The 22,627-nt window shown below is 44.1% G+C and overlaps 1 protein-coding gene across 1 annotated transcript in view; it reads left to right on the plus strand.

Annotated features, from left to right (window-relative positions):
- Positions 1 to 22,627, plus strand: part of SH2D4B (SH2 domain containing 4B) — a 90,403-nt gene that overhangs the window by 48,257 nt on the left and 19,519 nt on the right. The window contains exon 6 of the mRNA XM_035137662.3: positions 3,774 to 3,901. Coding sequence (XP_034993553.3) covers positions 3,774 to 3,901 — 128 coding nt within the window. The remainder of the gene's footprint in view (positions 1 to 3,773; positions 3,902 to 22,627) is intronic.

The following is a 22,627-nucleotide window of genomic DNA, read 5'->3' on the forward strand; positions in this document are numbered from 1 at the left end:
TCTGCTTAACAGTAAGAAGTAACAAGCTCTGTATAGTCTTCATGTTGGGGCATTGTCTTACCTCAAGCTATGACAATGTCATCAATAGTCACTGCCTCAATTTTTTAAAGCAGGGGAATTTACTTAACAGCAGGGAGCTATAAATTCTGTACATTCTTCAGACTGGTGCATGGGCCTGACCTCCAACTAAGGCCTTATCATTTCTGCTTCTCACATTCCAGGCAGAGAGCCTTTTGTATGCTTAAAAAAAGAGACATCAATGCCTGCTTAAACCACGATCTCGAGTGCCTTGAGTAAAGTTCGCTCCCACTCCATAGCTGCCATGTCTGCCATACCATACAGTAGTTCACATAACCCTCCCCATCACCAAGCAAGCTGAGTATCAGGAGTGGACCATAGGCAAACGTAGCTTTGCCTTGGTTTCATGGACAGAGTCCCTTTCTGAGGGCCCTTGTACAGTTCAACACTTTTGCACCATTTTCCTCTAAAACAAACAAAAAAAAAATCAAAAATCTTCATAATCAAGAATGCAGCAAATGAGGCAAGTTAGAACTGTCAGGTTGTGGTTGAGAATTTCTTTACAAAATCCATTTCAACTTAGTTGTGAGCTTTCTTTCGGCCAAATTAATGCCTTCCCTGATTGTATTTTTATTGATCCCTTGCCTGTCTGGTAAGTTCTGTGGGTTTCCAGCAGGGAAAAACAATCCGACATAGCAGATGGAGTTAGGCAAAGTTTTCTCAGTGGCTCCACTTGGGTTTACACGGCACCATATGATATTATTAATTAGCCTTGGTGTTACGAACAAGCGAGTGGAAACCCAAACATGCTGTTAGCTTATTTTTTATAGTGTGCAACGGCATACACCAAAAGTTCCACTAAGTAAGTACAAGTCTCTTTGCGCCGATTTGTATTTTCATTTTTAATGCCAAGACTCTCAGTTGTCAGTCTTTGCTCCTGTGAAGTCTGGCAGCTCAGCAGGGCAAAAGGAACCCTAGTCCCTTCCTGCTCGGCATTTTGTGTTCCGCTTTGACAAGCAATCCCTTTGTCTTGCTGTGTTTTGATATAGAATTGTGCCTCTAATGGTTGCTGGCATTCCCAGCTTGATTAGGGAATAAAAAAATGTAGCCTCCGAAAGGCAGTGAATTCTCTATGTTTTTGCTGGTGAGTTGCTTCTTGTAGCGATACTTTTGTTATTTTTGTCAGTCCAAGCCACTTAAGATGAAGGAGGCTCTTCCAAAATGAAGTCATAAGAACATTAAGAAAAGCAATAATTGTGAAGGGCTATTAAATATTATTCAGCTTTGAGTTCTAAGCCTTTTAAGTTCTAAAGTGCAACTGTTTAGTGTGGAATTCAGCAATCATTTAGATGTGAACACTTTCTTAATTCTCAAGTGAGACCAAGAAGATCCTTACAAGGCTATGCCAATTATTCTGTACTTACCCAAAGCTGTTTATCCATCTCTTAGGTGATATTATTGTATGATCAAAGTCAGGTTGCCTTGCTATCTTCATCCTTGTGGAGAGCTAGAAAGTTGATGCTCACAGGAAAATACACTTAAATCAGATCTTTAGATCATCTTAGGATTGCAGGACAATATCTCCTGTATCATTGCAGTAGCCTTATTTGTGGATTCAGAAGAATGTGAGAGGGTTTGGGGAGGGGGAGAAGGCAAATGCATGCGGTCCCTGCCCTTATGCCTCCACATGCAATGGGCGTGCCCACTCCAGCCACCTCAACTTCCCCATATTGCGTGGGGAGATATGGAAGGGGCTTGACAGCATGTTGCTGCTGACAAGCATCTTTGCTACCAGGAGCCCTGATAATGTAGGGCTTGTGAGGGATTCCCCGTTTCCCACCCCTCACTGCTTCAACAACAGAGGCTCTCCCTGTGCTTCCATACAAACGGGAATAAACCTCCAGTGTCCAAGTTGGACTTGTCTCCAGGGTACCTCAGGGCTCTGCGTTCGAAACCTATTGCCACCAGTGGGGTCTCCCTCCCGTGGATCCCTACTGCTACAATTTGCCTCTCCCTCAGGCAACTATGTGGCTCCCTTGGCTTCACTAACCAGCCCTTTGTATGACAGGAGAAGAAGCAGTTTCCTCTTCCACAGGAAAGCTTTGTTCTTGCCTCTTAGTCACACCTCTGAAGGTACTGAGACACTGCCCGAGTCCACGAACGTTTAGGCACATTTAACTTTATTATTTAACTTGAAAGCATGGATTTCTCTGGTTCTTAAAAGTGCATATCTTCCTTTCATATAATACAGACTTGTTAACACATCTCCTGCATCGTGTTGATAACGGTTACAACCTTTCTTCCCACCCACCCACTCAAACCTAACCTCCTGCTTCCTCTCTAACCCTCCATTCCCCAACTGCCAACCTCCAACTGCCTTTCAACGGTTGTTCCCCCTCCATTTAGAACGCCGACTAGCTCCGCCTCCCAGGGAACACCTGCCAATCATGGGAGTGATAGGTTAACCCATGATGAACCGGAATCATCATCAGGCACTATTCCGCCACAGGGCTTCCCATGTTCAGTCAAATGGATGAATATGTTTATACAGGGATGGTTCCACACTATAACTTCTGTGAAGGCATCTCAAGGTGTGGATCAGCTTTCCCCACATGCCTTACCATTCTGGCTTGGGCTCTCTGAATCGCCTTGTATTTGACAACTTGCTTGGCCACCACAGGTGACAAAGAATTCTATGCAGGTGGCTGAGCGATGTTCCATCCCTCCACGTAAATGCAGTGGGCTGGTTAAGGAGAGTTGGAACAACAACATCAATTTATTACTTGTACCCCACCCATCTGACCGGGTTGCCCCAGGCACTCTGGGCAGCTTTAGCCAATGATCCAATGTTGACTTTGGAAGAATGAGAGAACACACCCTAGAGCAGTAGTCAGGATCCAAATCCTTGGTGAGGGGGGTGGTGGACAAATGTGGTCAACCAGGCATCTTTATCTGGCCCCAAGGACTCCCCTCAATTACATTCGTAATTGGCTCTGCTCCATTTTTTTTCCTGGCTGGGATGTTTCATTGAACTGTCAGGATGCCCGTAGCTTATACATGTACAGGCTTAAGTTTTTGTCATAGTTGGACTTGTATCTGTTGCCCCACCCACTGCTAGCATCCAGGCCCGAGAAGGTTGCCCCTTAGGCAATGCGGCTCTCAGACTGAAAATGTTTCTCGTCGCTGCTGTAGAGGCATGAATGCAGACAAATGGTGCAAAAAGTGCCCTCCCATGTCAGGAGCTCTGGATGGAGAAGGTGGGCAAAAGATAAGGTTCTGTTCCACCTCCAGGATGAAAGCCAACTGAACAAACTAGGCCTGGTTTTTCCATAGACTCATGTTTCTCATCCCTCTTCAGGAACTGGGAGAAAAGCCTTGAAAGCTTTTTAGTGTGCTGCTTCATCGAACACTGAAAATTACTCTTTGCTTTGTCTCTTTGCCTTCTTGAACCCTGGTTGGGTGGCTACCATGGACTTTTGGATGGCAGCCCCCTGGTTCTGAAATAGATTTGGCAAAAAGACATGCCGGGTGCCTTCTTTATGGAAAACCCCCCCCCATGTTTAAGTAATTAAACCTTATGTTTGATTAGCCAGAAGAGTACTATAGAAAGTGGGAAATAGCATTTTCCAAACCATAATTGCCTCCTTGACTGGTTAGAAAAGAAATCCCTTTTGTTCCGTAATGTGCAATTTCATTTCTGCACAGCAATCTCCGTGTGACTTTAACCTTCTTTTTTCCCTTTTCATTTAATACAGTAAAGCCTGGGAACGGCCTCTGAGGCCTTTCTCCAGAGAAGTTATTATTCAGTGGTTCAAAGAAGAGCAGCTTCCACGCCGTGCTGGATTCGAGAGGAACGCTAATACTGTGGCGCCTTGGTTTCATGGTAAAACTGTTATTTGTTGGCGTTCTTAAGGCTGAAGTGCTTTTCCGGGAAGCTTATAGTGGTGGGAGTGGGATGTTCGAGAGCTTTGTTTGTTTCCTGGAGGAAGCTCTAGCATATGAGATGTGCTCAGCCTGAGCCCCAAAACGCAGATGCCTTTTTACAAATAAAAAAAGGGAACAGCTACATCTCTCTCAAAACAGCATTTTGTTAACCTCGTTGACGTTTATTAGCTGGTGCAGTCCCATGGCCAAAATGGGCATGGGGCAAGTGCATCAGTGGAGCCAGTCCAGTGCTCCCACTGTTGTGTCCACACCGCTCCATCAACTTTCCCTGCTGGTAAGCCCAGCAATATGGCTGACAGGAGGCTAGGTGTTCTGCGGTGTCTTCATAGGCATCCTGTGTACCACTTCAGAATGTGCAAACACATAGGAATGAATGCTGTCCTGTACAGGCAACTCCCCATTTATGTGTGTTTGAGGAACATGTGCACGAAAGGGGGCAAAAAGGGCTCTAAAAGAGCACAAAACAACAAAAATGGCACAAAAACAGCATCTAGCAATCCCACGAGCCTTTGCAAGTATAAGCACCAACTTTGAGGCCTGTGGAAAGTTGGAGTTTGGACAAGGGGGGGGGCGTTGGAGGGAGGGATTGCCATGGAGTTTGGGTTTTTTAAAGGGTTTTTCAAGGGATCCCTGCAATTTCGCTTAAACGTGTGGTGCTTCGGAATGTGACCCTCGCATAAATGGGGAGTTGCCCGCACTGTACTGCACATAGAAAACTAGCATGTTAGGGAGAAAGCTAGGCGAAATCCTTTCTCCCTGACATCTAAAGTTCCTTGTGCAAGGACTATTTATATCAAGGAGATTTCAGGCATGTGAATTTTCACCCGCAGACTTAGGTAGTACAGCCCAGTGAGCAATGGGTTGACCTCTGAGCTTGGAAGCTGACAGCTTTCTGGTTTTTAATCTCAGTTTAGCTATAAGCTCTCTAGGTGATCTCGGGCTTTCCGTTTTCTGTCATTGTCCTAGCCCTCTGGTCTGCTCATAATAATGATAATCATACCACTGGCCTGCCTTACAAGGTTGTTGTATTACTAAGGTGTTAAAGGTTAAATATTCAATAGTCACAAAGTGCTAAGAATGACTTGTTATTATATGATTGTTCTGTTGCTTTTATTTCTCCCTAATATTGTACCTCGCAGTGCTGTGGCTCTTGCATTTTTGTTGCTGTCTTGATTCATTACTGCATTGGTTCCAGTGACAAAGGTCCATGCAAGCCAGCCTTTTGGTGGAAGGAATCATAACCTGCCTCAAATTGAACTGAAGAAATCTGAGGGGGGAAAAACATATTTCAATGAATCAGAAATACTTTCAGAGTGCTATTAATTCTGGTCCTAAAAAATCTAGCCTAAAACGTTTAGTCTTATTTAGAACTGTGCCAAGTATATATCAGCTTCACTTTTCAAGCAGTATCAAACAATTTTGATATGGTAGAAATGTTCTATTAAAAAATACTTAGGTTGTGCAAATAATTACCCTTTTCAGTTCTTTACAGTGATATCTTTGCAGCTTGATGGTTGTTGCTTTGATTGCCTTCTTCGCATGCTAGGCAGGGCCATCCCTACCATTAGGCATGAGGCAACTGCCTCAGGTGGCAGATCTGAGGGGGGGGGGAGCAGCAGCATTCACTTTTAAGTCTGCCCAGCTTGTCCTAAGCCCCCTATTCTGGTCTGCTGTCTCGGATGTGGTAGAAGATGCTACACCTGTCAGCAGTCTTAAAGTGAAGATTTAGCTGCCAGTCTGGTGGGCTTCTGTGTGTGCACTGACCAAGAGAGAAACCTCAGGGTCACGTGCATTGACATATATTGTTCCATTTTGGCTAGCACCCATTGGTCAAATTGAACCCAGCATCAAGGGACCTACCAATCGGGTGTTGTTGCTATCCAATCGTACCCACCCACAACACAAAGGTTTGGTTGCCAGGTCTCACCGCAACATGTTCCCTCTTTGAGGGAGTCAAATGAAAAGATTCCAAGAGCTCTGGCCAGGTAGTAGATTAATTTTTAGAAAGTTTTAAGTTGAAAATAATAAGACAAATTCCAGTAGCAATCCAGTTTTTAGAAATCCAGGACAAGGCCCTGTTTCCGTTTATTCTTCATCAGCTCTAGTTTCATAGTTTCAAGGTCAAAGCGTACCATTCATGTTTTTCTCTTTGAGGGAGGAAACAATCTGGCCACATAAGAGTACAGTAGAGACATTTCTCTGTTTACATTGTGATCCTTGGATGTGTGGGATCACCAAAGGAATTCATACAGAAAGGGAGGAAGAAGCAGCCTCTGACCAGCCGAAGACAAGATGATACCCCCTTTCCCCCACTGCATTGGAACACCCGCCCACCTCTCCCTATATTTAGGGCTTGCGCGCTTGACCTTGCTATGCCATCACGTGTCGTCTGTTGTTGGGACGGGCACAGCAGGAATTTCCCCCACTTGGCTGATTGGCTGGTGCCATTTGGGTTTCGCCTGCAGCGTAGCAAATTGTCACAACTTGTAAGGTTGTGGATAGGCTCTGGTTCAGGCGATAGGGATGGGGAAACGCTCTCGCCATCCCTATGTGAAGGGGTATTCTGCTAAAGGAATCCAGGGACTCAATAGTTTGGTCAACCCTGTGAAGGGGTTGTGCCCCTGCCTGAGTCCAGGGGGACATCTGGGTGGTGGACATAGCATGTCCCCGGCTTTCTGCCATTCCAGGTGTTCTCCCTAGGCTGACCTATGATGGAGCTTTGGGTCAGAGCTACCTGCCACGGTGCAGGGAGATAGTTGAACCAGAGCCTATGCAACCACTCACTTGCTGTAATCAATAAAGTTGTGGCCTAAATTCTTGTCTGAATTTATTTAAGGGGGAGGTTTAAAGGTCTGAACACAGACTCAGATTTGCCCATATGATGCCATCATTGATAGCAAGTAATGCTGCAAGGAAAAGTAGAAACACCAATAAGCAAGTAACAGCAACAAAAGATGAGTAGTTTTAGCTGTAGTTTTATTGGATTTGAGGACAGATCTGTGTAGGCTGTGTAGTGTCAGGTCTACTGACAGGCAGAAAGCACTGACAACAGGGCCTGGGTGAAATCCCTTTGCTCATGAAACTGCTGAGTGGTCTGAGAAGATCTGTAGAGCACTTGACTTAAAATATCAGCTGCTTCTGATGACCACTTGAGCTGCTCAGCCGCCATCGACTGCACACCACTTTTTTTGCCTCTGTCTCAGCAAAGCATGAGAAATTCCTTAAAAGAAGGACTGAATCTGGCCGCTGCTGCGTTCTGGCTGAAATAAAGAACTTGGAACCAAGCCTATGTTGGTGAGGAAAGTATAGTTGAATCATAGAATCATAGAATCATAAAATCAAAGAGTTGGAAGAGACCACAAGGGCCATCTAGTCCAACCCTCTGCCAAGCAGGAATCACCATCAAAGCATTCCTGACAGATGGCTGTCAAGCCTCCGCTTAAAGACCTCCAAAGAAGGAGACTCCACCACACTCCTTGGTAGCAAATTCCACTGCCGAACAGCTCTTACTGTCAGGAAGTTCTTCCTAATGTTGAGGTGGAATCTTCTTTCTTGTAGTTTGAATCCATTGCTCTGTGTCCGCTTCTCTGGAGCAGCAGAAAACAACCTTTCTCCCTCCTCTATATGACATCCTTTTATATATTTGAACATGACTATCATATATCCCCTTAACCTTCTCTTCTCCAGGCTAAACATACCCAGCTCCCTAAGCCGTTCCTCATAAGGCATCGTTTCCAGGCCTTTGACCATTTTGGTTGCCCTCTTCTGGACACGTTCCAGCTTGTCAGTCTCCTTCTTGAACTGTGGTGCCCAGAACTGGGCACAGTATTCCAGGTGAGGAATACAGTGGTACTATCTCTTCCCTTGATCTAGATGCTATACACCTATTGATGCAGCCCAGAATTGCATTGGCTTTTTTAGCTGCTGCATCACACTGTTGACTCATGTCAAGTTTGTGGTCTACCAAGACTCCTAGATCCTTTTCACATGTACTGCTCTCAAGCCAGGTGTCACCCATCCTGTATTTGTGCCTTAGTGCTCTTAGAGTCTCTTTGCCCCTTCCCACCCCCCGCCCCACAGAAAAGCAAGATTTAAGTGTATATAATGGATGAACTATTAAATGAATAACTTGTTGATTTAATGTAAACATGCTCACATTCACATGCAAAGTGCTTTGTGAGGTATGCTACATGCATTGAATTTATTTTATTTATTCATTGCATTTATAGGCAACTCAGTTGGTTAGAGTGTGAAGGTGACAGTGCCAAGGTAGTGGGTCCAATCCCCATTTGGGACACCTGCATGTTCCTGTGTTGCAGGGAGTTGGACTAGATGGCCCTCGGGGTCCCTTCCAACTCTACAATTCTATGATTCTGACTTTTTCTCCAAAGGAGCTCAAGATGGTGTGAATGGCAAAGCTCGGTTCACTGTGGGGATGGAAATGGTGGTTTGTGCTTGCCTGTAAACCTTGATTACAAGGGGGGAGATATTATTGCAGGGCCGATGGGAATCAGTAGGATTGTTCCTGTTGACCTGGAGGGGCTTTGAATGGAGGCTGACTGAACTGGTGAACAGCAGGAAATACTTGAATCAAAAGCCGCTTTGTGTGGTGTCACAAATCGCTGACATATCTTTGATAAAATAAAATAGATGAAAGTTCACCTCCATGTATCTGGGTTTGTGAAAAAGAAAAGAAAAATAGAAGAGGTCTGAGCGTTTACAAGATGCCAAAGAAAGTCAATTTCTAATGTGATTTAAATTCAAGCTAGTCATTACACAGAGTGGATAGTACAGATAAAAGGGCCGTATTGTTATGCTAAAATGAATGGAGGCAGAACAAGCTTCCTAGACTTGAAATAATATTTAGCGGGGTTGGCTAAAACACAATTTTTTAAAAAATTGGGAGGAGATTGTTTGGCAAAAGGATTTCCCCCTCTTTCTTTCCATAAGCCTTATCAAGGCCTAGAGGTCCTACTCACTGAAATAGATTGGCACAGGAGAAGTTCTCAGTGGGTTATACCTTAAATGCCCAGTGTCATGAGTGAGATGCTGCAGTTGTCCAAGGACACATTTAGAGTCCTGGTGGAGTGGATATAGTGTTGGAACAGGGACATGTGAATTCGAATCCTGGCCAACAAGCTCATGAAGAATGACCGTGACCCAACTGCAGTCTTCTAACTTAACCTCTCTCTCAGGTTTGTTGTGAGGATACCATGGGGTAACTTCCTATGGGTCCTGCTCTGCTGCTTGGAGAACAAAGAGGAAAATGAATTTCTAGATCCATCTCAGTCGGGGTTTAGACCTAGTCTTGGCACACTTTGGTCACCTCTGTTGGGGGAGAGATGGGTGAAATGTGTCACTGTTAGTCCTCCTTGACCTCTCAGCAAATTTTGATACCATCAACCATGGTATCCTTCTGTCTGAGTGGCACCGCTTTGTGGTGGTTCTGCTCTTACTTGGACGATCATTTCCAGAGGGTGATGCTTGGGGGAGTGAGTGCTTTTTGGCCCCAGATAAGACCGAGGCACTCTTAGTGGGTGGTTCCCTAGACTGGATGGATGGGAGGTTGCCTGCTCTTGACGCAGTTAAACTCCCTCTGACGGAGCGGCTACACAGCTTGGGGGTACTTCTGAATCTGTTGCTATCACTTAGGTGGCGTGGGCTGCCTTCTATCACTTTTCACTATTGGACCAACAACATCCCTGTCTGGAAAGCCTAACTTCTCCCTTCAACGTTCTGGTAACCTCAATGATAGATTACTGCAATGTGTTATATGTGAAGCTGCCTCTGAAGTTAGTTCAGAAACTTCAGCTGGTGCAGAATTCAGTGGCCAGGCTGCTCGCCGGGGCAAGGTGCTTTGAGCATATACTGGCCCAACTGCACTGGCTGCCAATTAGTTTCCTGGCCCAGTTCAAAGTGTTCTAACATAGGTTTTGACCTATGAAGCCTCAGATGGTTCAGGACTGCAGTACTTCAAGGACCTCCTCTCTCCATATGAACCCAGACCCTGCAAGCATCATCAGGGCCTTCTTCGTGTGCCTCCTCCATGAGAGGTCCAGAGGGTGACAACACGAGAACAGGCCTTTTCTGTGGTGGCTCCCTATTTGTGGAATGCTCTCCCTAAGGAGGCCCACCTGGCGTCTTCATTACATATCTATAGGCGCCAGGAGAAAATGTTTCTCTTCTCCCAAGCCTTTGGCTAATAAAACAAGCTGGTCTTTTAATATCTCTCTCTCTCTCTCTCTCTCTCTCTCTCTCTCTCTCTCTCTCTCTCTCTCTCTCTCTCTCTCGGGATATTGTTATTGTTTGTTACTAAGTTGTGTATTTTTGTGTCTTTATATTGTAAATCGCCCTGTGATCCTTGAATGAAGGTCAGCATAGAAATTTAATCAATAAACAATGATAAGAAGTTTCATGGGCAGGGAACCACCTAAGAATCGTAAGTAAGTCATTCCGTTCAGAGGAAGAGTGAAATATAAGTGGAATCAACTAAAGTTCAGTCTAGCCTTCTTCAGGCATTACTCCTGTGTACAACCTAACCATGAGCAGGGGAACAGATACGAGTGAACTAAGTTCCTATCTCCATCTCTGTGAGTTGTAGGACAAATGTTTGTGGGGCAGAGCCTCCTGTACCCATGGAGATTTAGAATCCTGGAAGAATATTACACATGCTAGACATTCTAGAACAGTTGGGGGGTGTTATTTCTTTAAGGACCATTGTGTTGCATCCTCATGAAGCTGAAGCAGACCGTGGGCAATGCTTCCTTGCTCTCAGTGGTTTTGCCTTCAGTCATGTGAGAGCAGAATGCTAGACTTGATGGGCCATTGCTTTGATCTAGCAGGACTCTTCTTACAGTCTGGAACTGCAGAGTTATATATATATATATATATATATATATATATATATATATATATATATATATATATATATACCGTGTTTCTCATATTATAAGACATGTCTTATATTTATTTTTTCCTCAAAAAAACACACTATGGCTTATTTTCAAGGGATGTCTTATTTTTTTCCTTCTCCTCCTGCCGCGTCTGGCATTGCTGCTGCGCCTATCACTATGTCTTATTTTCGGGGTATGGCTTATATTCCTTGAATGCTTAAAAATCCTGCTATGGCTTATTTTATGGGCATGTCTTAAAATATGAGAAACAGGGTATATATATATATATATATATATATATATAGAGAGAGAGAGAGAGAGAGAGAGAGAGAGAATGGGACCCAACAGAAACAGGAATGTATTTGCTGCCACAGTAAATGGGATGAGAACGTTTCTGGTGCCAATCAGGGGGTTGGGAGTGGGAGAAGAAAAATGAGGCAATCTGCAGAGGGCATGAGAAAATCAAGCAGTGCTTGGGAGCTGAGGGCTTACTGGAAAAACTGCAGTGGCTGTTTCTTTTCTTACTTTTCTCTGGCTGCTTTAAGATGGCCACATGGGCCACCGTGTTCACCACAGACATCTCTGAAATTATGTTTTGTGCCTTTCTGAACGAGGGATTTGGTGGGGCCTGGCTGTGTTATGTAATTTTGTTTCTCAGCATCCCAGATGCGGTGCTGCAAAATCATGGACAAATCACATCAGCTGTGTCAGACAATTGGATTAACACCAGTGTGGGGAAATGAGGCTGGCGACTCGATGGTGAGGGCAAAGAGGAAACAAACCTGACATTAACGGCCCCATAACTGAAACGGCACAAATGTACTTTCAATGTGTGCCATGAAGAAAAAGCGAGGCACTTTTGGACACTTAGGAAAATGTAAGTGAAATGAAGTAAACAGGTTCAGCTACACCGTAGCTGTAGTACTCTTGAGGTGAATGATTAGACAAAAAATAAGGAAGCATTTGGTCGAGGGTTCCAGCGCGCATTTGAAATCTCTGCCTCTGTGGTTGTAGAATACAGTACTTCCATTAATGTTTGGTGGTGGACTGTCTCCAGGTGATTATGGCTGTTTTTCAAGGTCAGTCAGTCTTCAGCAGTACCAAGGAAAAAAGGCTGATTGCCTTGTTGACTCCAATTCACCTCCCCCGGGAAGCCACTGTGCCGGTTATTTCCCTCCTTTGTTCTCACAAATAATTTGATCCTTCGTACAACATGTCACCTCACTTTAGTTTTTAATAATTGTTGAGAAGGCTGTCCGTCCTTTTGAAGGCCTTGTGATTGTCATTGTAGGGCCATTGTAGTTGAGAAGTGTCTGCCCCAAGACGTTATTAGCAAACACGATAAATGTTTTAGAGCCGTGGCCTCCTGGAGGAAGAAAGGAGAGTATCTAAGGGAGGTAACGTGATCTGGGGCATATGGCAAGGAGAAAGGAAGCGAAAAAGGCCAGCACTGCTGTTGCTCTGAAACCGGAGAGCCAGAGGGCTGAATAATTCATGCCGACGGTCTAATTGTCAATGTGGAAATAGGCCTTGCTAACCCTCCACAATGCATCGAACATCTTTCCTTTGTGTTTAACTGGGAGCCAAGTGCTTATGCACCAAGGCTGTAGATGATGGATGTAAAAAAGATTGCTTTATTGGAGAGCTGCTACTCATTCAAAAGAGGGGGGAATTGTGATTACATCAGGTGCTAGCACAGATGTGGAAACAGACTTGCTTGCATGATGAAGGCTTGAGAAATGGAAGGAGCCCCCTGTACCTTGGATACGAGTTGCCCTGGGCATGACAATGTTCAGTATTAATGTACAATTTTAATCTAATCTTGAGGCTTAAGACCATCCATGTCACTAATTAAGGATGTGCACCAATGCCAGGGCATGTGGATTTGCAGGTGCTTTTGCTTTTTATGCCTGTTTAGTTCTCGTCTGACTGTTGGTGAATCCTAGCAACTGCTAATTAACATGTCCAAGAACTTCTCTTTGTGTACAGAAATGGAAGGCAGCAATAGCTAGTCATGGACTACTCTATTGTGGCCTAGTTAAGGTGTTGGTTTTTTTTTTTGGGGGGGAGGGATTTCCAGACATTTCTGAGTCTGATGAGTGGAGCATGATAGCAAAAGTCAGGCCAGGTCAGAATCCTACATGTATACTTTTGCAGGACCACTTATCTCCCCCCAAAAGGGTATGTGTGGAATATTGGTGGCTGTGGCAAACACACAGGGACCCCCGGACGTTTCACGGTCGATTGATCCCTGTGCCACCAAGGTAACTCGCTGCCACCAACCAGGGACTTCCTGGTAATCACTGAGTTCAGTCAGGGGTATTAAAGTGAACACAAACTTCAGTTTATTTCTTACAAGTATAACAAGTGTATGGTTTCAAAGATGGTGTTCAGTCAATGCTAGCTTAGTGTTCAGTCAATGCTAGCTTCAGTGCTGCTAACACAGCGTTTTGGCTTCACCCCTGGAGGCACACTCCATTGTTTCTTGAGACAGACGGATGCCAACAACAGCTTGATTACCCAATGCTTTCATGTCATCAAGATTGCTGTATGATGCTTACTATTATTTATAGTAAGCTTTCAATACCTTTTTCCCAACATACCCTACCAGGGCAAGCCTATATCTCTGGCAACTTATGTCTCTGAACTGCAGCTCTCAGCATCCCTTACCATTGGTCTTGCTGGCTGGGGCTGATGGCAGCTGGATTCCAACATCAGGAGGGCTGCAGGGTCCCTCATCCCTGCTATGGATGTGTACTCAGAAAATCCCACTGAGTGCTACAGTTTCAGCTTAAAGAACACTTCCTTCTTTAGATGAATTTCATGTTCAATACTATTTATTTATTTTATGAATCACTTCCCGTGAAATATTCTGAAGTGAATTAACAATAAGGCATTTATAAATTCATTTTCTGGCCAATGCAGATAATGGCAAATTCCATTTAAGAGCTATTTCAAACCAACTTTAAGTGGGTTAGTAGATGCCTATCTGATAATTAATCCAATGTTTTGACTCTCACTCATATTAAATATTTCTTACATAGATTTTGGCTCAAGCTCAATGTTTGCATAAAACTACTAATGGAATTGGACACAATGCTCGCTGAAAATAGATTCCACAGCACACATTTTAGTCTAGCATGTGAACAGAACTTGGGAAAATGACTTGGCTTTCTCCGTCTCACTCTCCTGCCTCGGGGAATGTCCCTTATAGAGGTGTGCAAAAGAATTGATCCCAAAGCAGGAACCAGGTGGATCCACTTTGGATAGATTTGGGTCTTGTCTGAGCTGAAGTGGGATCTCTCCAAAGCAACTCAAATTGAAATAGGGATTTTTAAAGTCCTTTGGGGGTGCTTTGGAAGTTTGCATATAACTCTCTTATATGTGTCATTACATTGCGAATTGTTTTGTGATGCATCATGGGAAGCCATTCATAAACGGAATAAAGAAATTGAAGAGAAATACTGCAAATATAAAGGTAAAAGTACTGACTCTACAGGTAACTTTTTTGCAGACGACCTTCCTACTGACCTACCTCTATAAGACTACATCCTTATCGATTTCAGCCTCTAGATGGAAGTCGCTGAAGCTGTCAATCTGAAGTTTCTTTTGGAACCACAATATTTTTGAGGCTTGACGAGGCAAAATTTTGCTCACGAACGGGCTCTCAGTGGGGTTGCTTGCACTCTGCAATCATGCCACGGGAAAGCACGTGATTACACAGAAATATGTAGAGAGATCAGACTGCAAAAATGTTGTCACTCAGGAAGCAGTGGGAGACCGTACTTAACCTACTGACATTACAATGGAGAAATAGCAGAAGGATTATTAGAAAATAAAAAGCAGGCTTTGGGGGGTACGTTTCTATTAGCTGTTCTGTACACATATAAAAAAACATGTGAGTTTATTTATGTGGTCCAACGGGGTCAGGTAAGAAAACGTAAGCCTGTGGTGAATATAAAATAAGGCACTTTCTTTGTTACCTCTCTCAGAAGCTTGAGAAAGTCTTTAGCCCCATTTCCATCCTTAGCAATTATATGTCTTGCATGTTTACCTACAGTAAAAGCTCATACGACACAAGCAACCTCCTATTATTATTATTATTATTTAAAACCCACATACATTCCCAGGGGCATACAGTTCTGAAGGATGTAAATTATGCAGATCCAGGGAATTTCAGGCTCCACCACCACCAACCACCACGCAGAGACAAATTCACCACCAGGAGATGTGCAGAGACAAATTCCAGAGCACTGGTGTGTCCCCCTCCCCACCTATCCTGTAAAAGTAGTCCAGAAGAATCCCGTGGTATCAGAAGCTGCTGAGAGGTACAGGAGAAACAACAGGGTCACAGATCCCTTGTCTTCTAGCATAGGTTGTCTTCCAGAGTGACTGAGAGGGCTTCAGGGCCGAAAGTCTGCCCAAACTCTTCAGCTGGCGCTTGTGTGGGCTGGTGCTCCTCCCTGCTCACTGTGATCTGGTGATGGAGGTGTTGGAAAAACGCCCTGGGGGTGCCTGCAAGCCCCCGAAACTCTGAGCGTCCTCCGGTACGCGCAGCTGTGGAAAATGCATTTCCCCTCGTCTCCAGTGTGCTCAGCGGCATATACCAGCTGGTATATGCACACTAATCTTCTGGCATAACACAGCAAGAAGAGGTAGGTAAACGTGTTGGTCTGCCATCATCGAAACAAAATAATAACATTCCTTCCAGTAGCACCTTAGAGACCAACTAAGTTTGTCATTGGTATGAGCTTTCGTGTGCATGCCACACTTCTTCAGAAACGTATCTGAAGAAGTGTGCATGCACATGAAAGCTCATACTGTTTCGACAGCAAGAAGAGTAAGACATCGTAGATTTTATAGAAGAGTAAGACATCGTAGATTTTATAGCAAAATTCCAGCTTAAACTGAAGAAAGTAGGAAAAACCACTGAGCCAGTAAGATACAATCTGAATCAAATCCCTTATGAATACACAGTGAGGAACAGGTTTAAGGATTTAGATTTGGCGGACAGAGTGCCTGAAGAACTATGGATGGAGGCTCGTAACATTATACAGTAGGCAGCAACGAAAACCATCCCAAGGAAAAGGAAATGCAAGAAAGCAAAATGGCTGTCCAACGAGGCCTTACAAATAGCGGAGGAGAGGAGGCAAGCAAAATGCAAGGGAGATAGGGAAAGATACAGGAAACTGAATGCAGATTTCCAAAAAACAGCAAGGAGAGACAAGAGGGTCTTCTTAAATGAGCAATGCAAAGAAATAGAGGAAAACAATAGAATGGGGAAAACCAGAGATCTGTTCAAGAAAATTGGAGATATGAAAGGAACATTTCGTACAAACCTGAAGAAGTGTGCATGCACACGAAAGCTCATACCAAAATAAAATAAAAATAAAAATAAAAAATAAAAACTTAGTTGGTCTTTAAGGTGCTACTGAAGGAATTTTTTTATTTTATTTCGTACAAAGATTACAATAATCAAGGACAAAAGTGGTAAGGACCTAACAGAAGCAGAAGACATCAAGAAGAGGTGGCAGGAATACACAGAGGAATTATACCAGAAAGATATGGAGGTCTCGTACACCCCAGGTAGTGTGGTTGCTGACCTTGAGCCAGACATCTTGGAGAGTGAAGTCAAATGGGCCTTAGAAAGCACTGCTAATAACAAGGCCAGTGGAAGTGATGATATTCCAGCTGAACTATTTAAAATTTCAAAAGATGATGCTGTTAGGGTGCTACACCCAATATGCCAGCAAGTTTGGAAAACTCAGCAATGGCCAGAGGATTGGAGAAGATCAGTCTACATCCCAATTCCAAAGAAGGGCAGTGCCAAAGAATGCTCCAACTACCGCACAATTGCACTCATTTCACACGCTAGCAAGGTTATGCTTAAAATTCTACAAGGCAGGCTTAGGCAGTATGTGGACCGAGAACTCCCAGAAGTGCAAGCTGGATTTCGAAAAGGCAGAGGAACCAGAGACCAAATAGCAAACATGCGCTGGATTATGGAGAAAGCTAGAGAGTTCCAGAAAAACGTCTACTTCTGCTTCATTGACTATGCAAAAGCCTTTGACTGTGTCGACCACAGCAAACTTTGGCAAGTTCTTAAAGAAATGGGAGTGCCTGATCACCTCATCTGTCTCCTGAGAAATCTCTATGTGGGACAAGAAGCTACAGTTAGAACTGGATATGGAACAACTGATTGGTTCAAAATTGGGAAAGGAGTACGACAAGGTTGTATATTGTCTCCCTGCTTATTTAACTTATATGCAGAATTCATCATGCGAAAGGCTGGACTAGATGAATCCCAAACCGGAATTAAGATTGCCGGAAGAAATATCAACAACCTCAGATATGCAGATGACACAACCTTGATGGCAGAAAGCGAGGAGGAATTAAAGAACCTTTTAATGAGGGTGAAAGAGGAGAGCGCAAAATATGGTCTGAAGCTCAACATCAAAAAAACCAAGATCATGGCCACTGGTCCCATCACCTCCTGGCAAATAGAAGGGGAAGAAATGGAGGCAGTGAGAGATTTTACCTTCTTGGGCTCCTTGATCACTGCAGATGGTGACAGCAGTCATGAAATTAAAAGACACCTGCTTCTTGGGAGAAAAGCAATGACAAACCTAGACAGCATCTTAAAAAGCAGAGACATCACCTTGCTGACAAAGGTCCTTATAGTTAAAGCTATGGTTTTCCCAGTAGCGATGTATGGAAGTGAGAGCTGGACCATAAAGAAGGCTGATCGCCGAAGAATTGATGCTTTTGAATTATGGTGCTGGAGGAGACTCTTGAGAGTCCCATGGACTGCAAGAAGATCAAACCTATCCATTCTGAAGGAAATCAGCCCTGAGTGCTCCCTGGAAGGACAGATCGTGAAGCTGAGGCTCCAATACTTTGGCCACCTCATGAGAAGAGAAGAATCCTTGGAAAAGACCCTGATGTTGGGAAAGATTGAGGGCACTAGGAGAAGGGGACGACAGAGGACAAGATGGTTGGACAGTGTTCTCGAAGCTACGAACATGAGTTTGACCAAACTGTGGGAGGCAGTGCAAGACAGGAGTGCCTGGCGTGCTATGGTCCATGGGGTCACGAAGAGTCGGACACGACTAAACGACTAAACAACAACAGATCTAATCTACCCTTTATTTACACACTATCTGCAGACAAAAGCATAATGGCATCCATTCTCTCCAGTTCCGAGAGAACAAACAACAAGTGAAAGTGAAAGTACATTACGGCGGGAAGAAATAAGACTGCCTTCTGTTTCCCACACTCTTCCCAGACAGGCATGTGATTTACAACAATCTCATCTGCAGCATCGGAGAATTGAAATTGCTAACAGGAGGTCCCCTTTGGACGGTGGGGTTCAGCTTGCTGCCTGTGGAAGGGGATTCTACCCGCTCACATAATTGGCCAATTGTGGGTGGGCAAGAGGGCAGGCTGCTCCCGGGGGGCAGACCCAACTGGGCTTGCGGGCTTCACTTGGGTCCATGACCTGGGAATAAAAGGGATCTGTGGCCTATCTTCCTGGGGGGAAACAAGGTGAATAATGGGAAGTGGGTCCTAAGACTTGAAAGAGTATATTCCTTTGCTATCAGCTTTCCTTCTCCCAGCATTACAGTGCCCAATTACCACTTCCTTAGTGTCAAAAAGACAAACCTTTATTCTAGCACCCATTAAATAAAATCAATATATGAATGCATCAGAAGCAACTGGACAAATATTAAGTTCACTTTCTTAATTAGAAAGTTCTCACTTGAGCTTAAGCAATTTAGAAGAGCGGGGAGGGAACCATTCAAATTCCCTGGAGCTATTTAATCTTTAATTGAAATGTGGGTTTCTAAGGAAGAAAATTATTTTCAACTTGTGTGCTTTTAATGTGCATGTTTGGGCAGAGCGGGGACCCCTCTGTGAAGGGTATAACATTCACTTTGTGGTGGATTTTGAACCTGTTTCATTTACACAAAGCAACTGATCCAAAAAGAGATACCATGTATTTGTATGCAGCAAATATGAAATGATATATTGCAAAGAATTAGTAGAAGCGCACTGACATTTGGTTAGGTTTGGCGGCCGTTCCCTGTTGATTGTACTTTCTGCACTGTGACTACTGTAACACTGAGACTTCAGACTTTGCTTCTTAGGATGGCTTTAAAGAGAATTGTGATTTCAATTTGTTCTGGTTTCAAAGTCCTCTTATTCCCTGGCTTTGCAGTTAAGTATAGATTTTAATTTACAATGCGCCGTAAATATATATTTTAGTAATGCTGCTCAATAAGCTGCAAAGAATGATATCCGCCTGCCCCCACCCCAAGCTGGGCAGCATAAAAAATCAATACCCTGTTTTAAACAACTGTTTTCTTTTGCAGCAGCGTCACTGAAATTAAATAATTCAGATTAAGTGGTTCATAGGCACTAGGACGAGGTGCTTTGAATCTGAGCTATGATCAGAAATCTGTTGGAAGACAATAGGAAACCAGTTCCGATTCGGATGCATTGTTGGAAAAGGCTGGTTCCTTGGCCATCAGGGGAGATGGCAAACTGAGAGGCAGGTGGGCAGGCAAGCAGGGAAGTGGAGACAGGTAGCCGGGGAGCAACTCCGAGATATGAGTTGGTTACTAATCTCTTTTGTTTGTTACTGCAGCAGCCTCGGAGGGCTTCCAGACCGTTGTAATTTTGGGGGGTGAGAGTCAACCACATACTGGCAAATTCAGGTTGCACAATTAAAGTTGATTTGGTGCTCTTGTGCAAAAACCTGCTCCCCCTCTCTGAGAGGAGGCTTGGAGGCTGATGAGAAGGGGAGGTGGCCTTCTCAGTTGTGCCTCCCCATCTGGCTCTCCCCAGCGAGGATCACCTGGTGCTTTCAGAGACAACTTTTCAGTGCTGGTAAAGTCTTACCTGTTCCCCCGGGCCTTTGATGGACTGAGATCGTTCTGTTTTATCGTGCTGCCAAAGCTTCTTGTGGCAGTTTACATGCTGTATGAAAAAGGAGGATTTTAGCTTAACCCTCTTCTCATGTATTCTGCAGTGGTACCATTCTAAAGGAGCTGCCCTATACGTTTTTCCTGAATATCTGAGATTGCTCTTTATGTCCTGTTTTTATTTTAAAAGATTCCCAGGTGCTGCTGTGTATGTCCTGCCTTCAGTATTTGGGCTCATTTGTCCTCTCTCTGACACGCAGGCTGAGCCTAGCTTTAACTGGCTTCTACAGCAAACAGTTATTTTCACATTAGCAACAAATTGCAATTAAGGCAGGCGAGACACAGTTCAATATGAGTTGCCACCGAAAGGAAAGCAGTGAAGAGGGGGGGGGGAGAGAGAGATCAGCATCTCTAGTAAATTAGTAACTTCTCACTGACAGTAATACAATGTTCGGACTTCTTTCAGGCTGCCCAATTAACCTTTTTAACTATTAAATACGCAAAAGCCAGACCAATCATTTTACTCGTCCATCATTAAATAATTGAAATCATGTCAAAGATGGTGTATCAATGAAGAACTGAATTTGTTGACAAAACATTTACGCTCTGCTGATGGTGAACTCGAGACGGAGATGAAATGAAGCCGATCAAATCAATAATAGCCCTTCAATACTTGTTGATTATTGATTGTGGTCATTGGTTTAAGACCAACAAAAGGAAAGACTGCTTCATGTAAAGTGTTTCTAACATAGGGAATCATTACATGCAAGAAGTGTTGATGGCCTCTTGCTTCAATGGCTTTTGAAAAGGGATAAAATTTATTCAGTGTTTTTTTTTCTGGGGGGACTCGGGGGTATACATACCCCTAAACATTTTGTGAATCTAAGTTTGGCCTCATTGAGGGGCAGTATTTCAACATGAGTAGGAAAATGAGAGTACCCCTAATTTTTTTTAAGAACCCCCCCCCACTGAATTTATTTATGGCAGATCTAGGTCCAAGAGATGGGATCTTTCCCCCCTTTTTAGGACTTCTCATTTATCCTAACTTTTCAACATGCAAATCAGTTCAATCAAAAGGCATTTGGTGCAGATTAAAACAGATTGCTGAACAGACATCTAAACAGAGTCTTATTAATTTAAAATCACACAACCTACTATTAGTAACTACTGGGAAAGGGTCAAAACTCAGAGAGCAAAATTGGTGAGACCCCTTGGGGATTCTCTCAAATTCCATTGAATGCCTTGTAGACAAAAAGATCAATGAGTCAATATGCGATGACTCAGCCTCTATCACAAAATTCATAGTTCTTTGAGTTAATCCATCATGGTGCAGTACTGCTGAGCAATAACACAACCCTGCAGTGTTAGGAGACGGCTGCTGTGACATACATTTGTAATACTTAAATATGTCCCAGAGGATTCCAGGCCCCCAAAGTGTACTGTGCTCAGCACGTTTTTCTAGAATAAACTTCTCAGAGTTTGTGAGAGTTAAGGCTGTGGTTTGTATACGTTTGATTCATGGCTTAGGAGACTGTCATTCATCACAGTGCACGTAATTGTTTTGAGGTGCTTGGTGATAACGAGAGGATGAATTGCATTTGTATATAGTTTGACCTGATGGGTGATGTTTATAATCCAGGCTTGGAGCATTCATATGAAGAGAACTATTAAAAACAAGCCCCAAGGGGTGTGGGGGTGGCGATACATGGACACACTATTTCAGATTTCCAGTTGTCTTGCAATGTCTCTGTAGGTTTTATCTATTAATAGTTACTTGTTTAATTATTTTCTTTAATCGGGTCCTCCCTCAAAGAGGGCACGTGTTGCAGTGAGACCTGGAGACTGACCACTTGTTTTGTGGGTGGGTAATATTGGTCAGCCACAACACTTGATTGGCAGGTCCCTCGATGTTGGGTTCAATCTGGCCAATGGGACGCAGTCGAAATGGATCGAGGGACCTATATATTCACATGCACGTGACCCAGAGCTTCCTCTTTCGGTGTGTGCATTCGGAACACCCGTCCACCTCTCCCTACTTTTAGGGCATTTTGTGATTGACCTTGCTATGCCGCTGTGTGTCGTCTGTCATTGGGACAGGGGCATGGCAGGAATTTCCCCACTTGGCTGATTGGCTGGTGCCATTTGGGTTTCGCCTGCTGCATAGCAAATTGTCACAACTTGTAAGGTTGCGGATAGGCTCTGGTTCAGGTGATAGGGATGGGGGAACGCTCTCGCCATCCCTATGTGAAGGGTATTCTGTTAAAGGAATCCAGGGACTCAATGGTTTGGTCAACCCTGTGAGGGGGTTGTGCCCGTGCAAGAGTCTACGGGGACATCTGGGTGGCAGACATAGCCTGTTCCTGGCTTTCCGCCTATCCAGGTGTTCACCCTAGGCTGACTTATGCTGGTGCCCTGGGTCAGCGCTACCTGCAAGGGTGCAGGGAGCTAGTCAAAACAGAGCCTATGCAACCACTCACTTGCTGTAATCAATAATGTTGTGGCCTAAATTCTGCCAAAAACCAAACCAACATTTGAGTCAAGTGTGAATTTATTTAGGGGGGAGGTCTCTGGGTCTGAACATGCAACTATGAATTGTATCCCAAAGTGGCACAAAGAGAAGGCAGCTTGTGAAAACAGCCTTTCTTTTACTTTACTCCTGCAGCCTCCTGTACTCAAGGGAGCCTCCAGACATAACGTCAGTTAAACACCACCCATGACTGCATCTTTCACACAAATCCAGCCATCCTTCCCTCGCAGATTTTCACCCCACCTGCTGCTGCTCCCCACCAGCTTACCTCTTCTTATGCATCCCTAGAGTCCATAGGTACATTAGGGAGACGGGAAGAA

Source organism: Zootoca vivipara, chromosome 5 (genome assembly GCF_965207765.1).
Source record: "Zootoca vivipara chromosome 5, rZooViv2.hap1.1, whole genome shotgun sequence".
NCBI classification, from domain to species: Eukaryota; Metazoa; Chordata; class Lepidosauria; order Squamata; family Lacertidae; genus Zootoca; species Zootoca vivipara.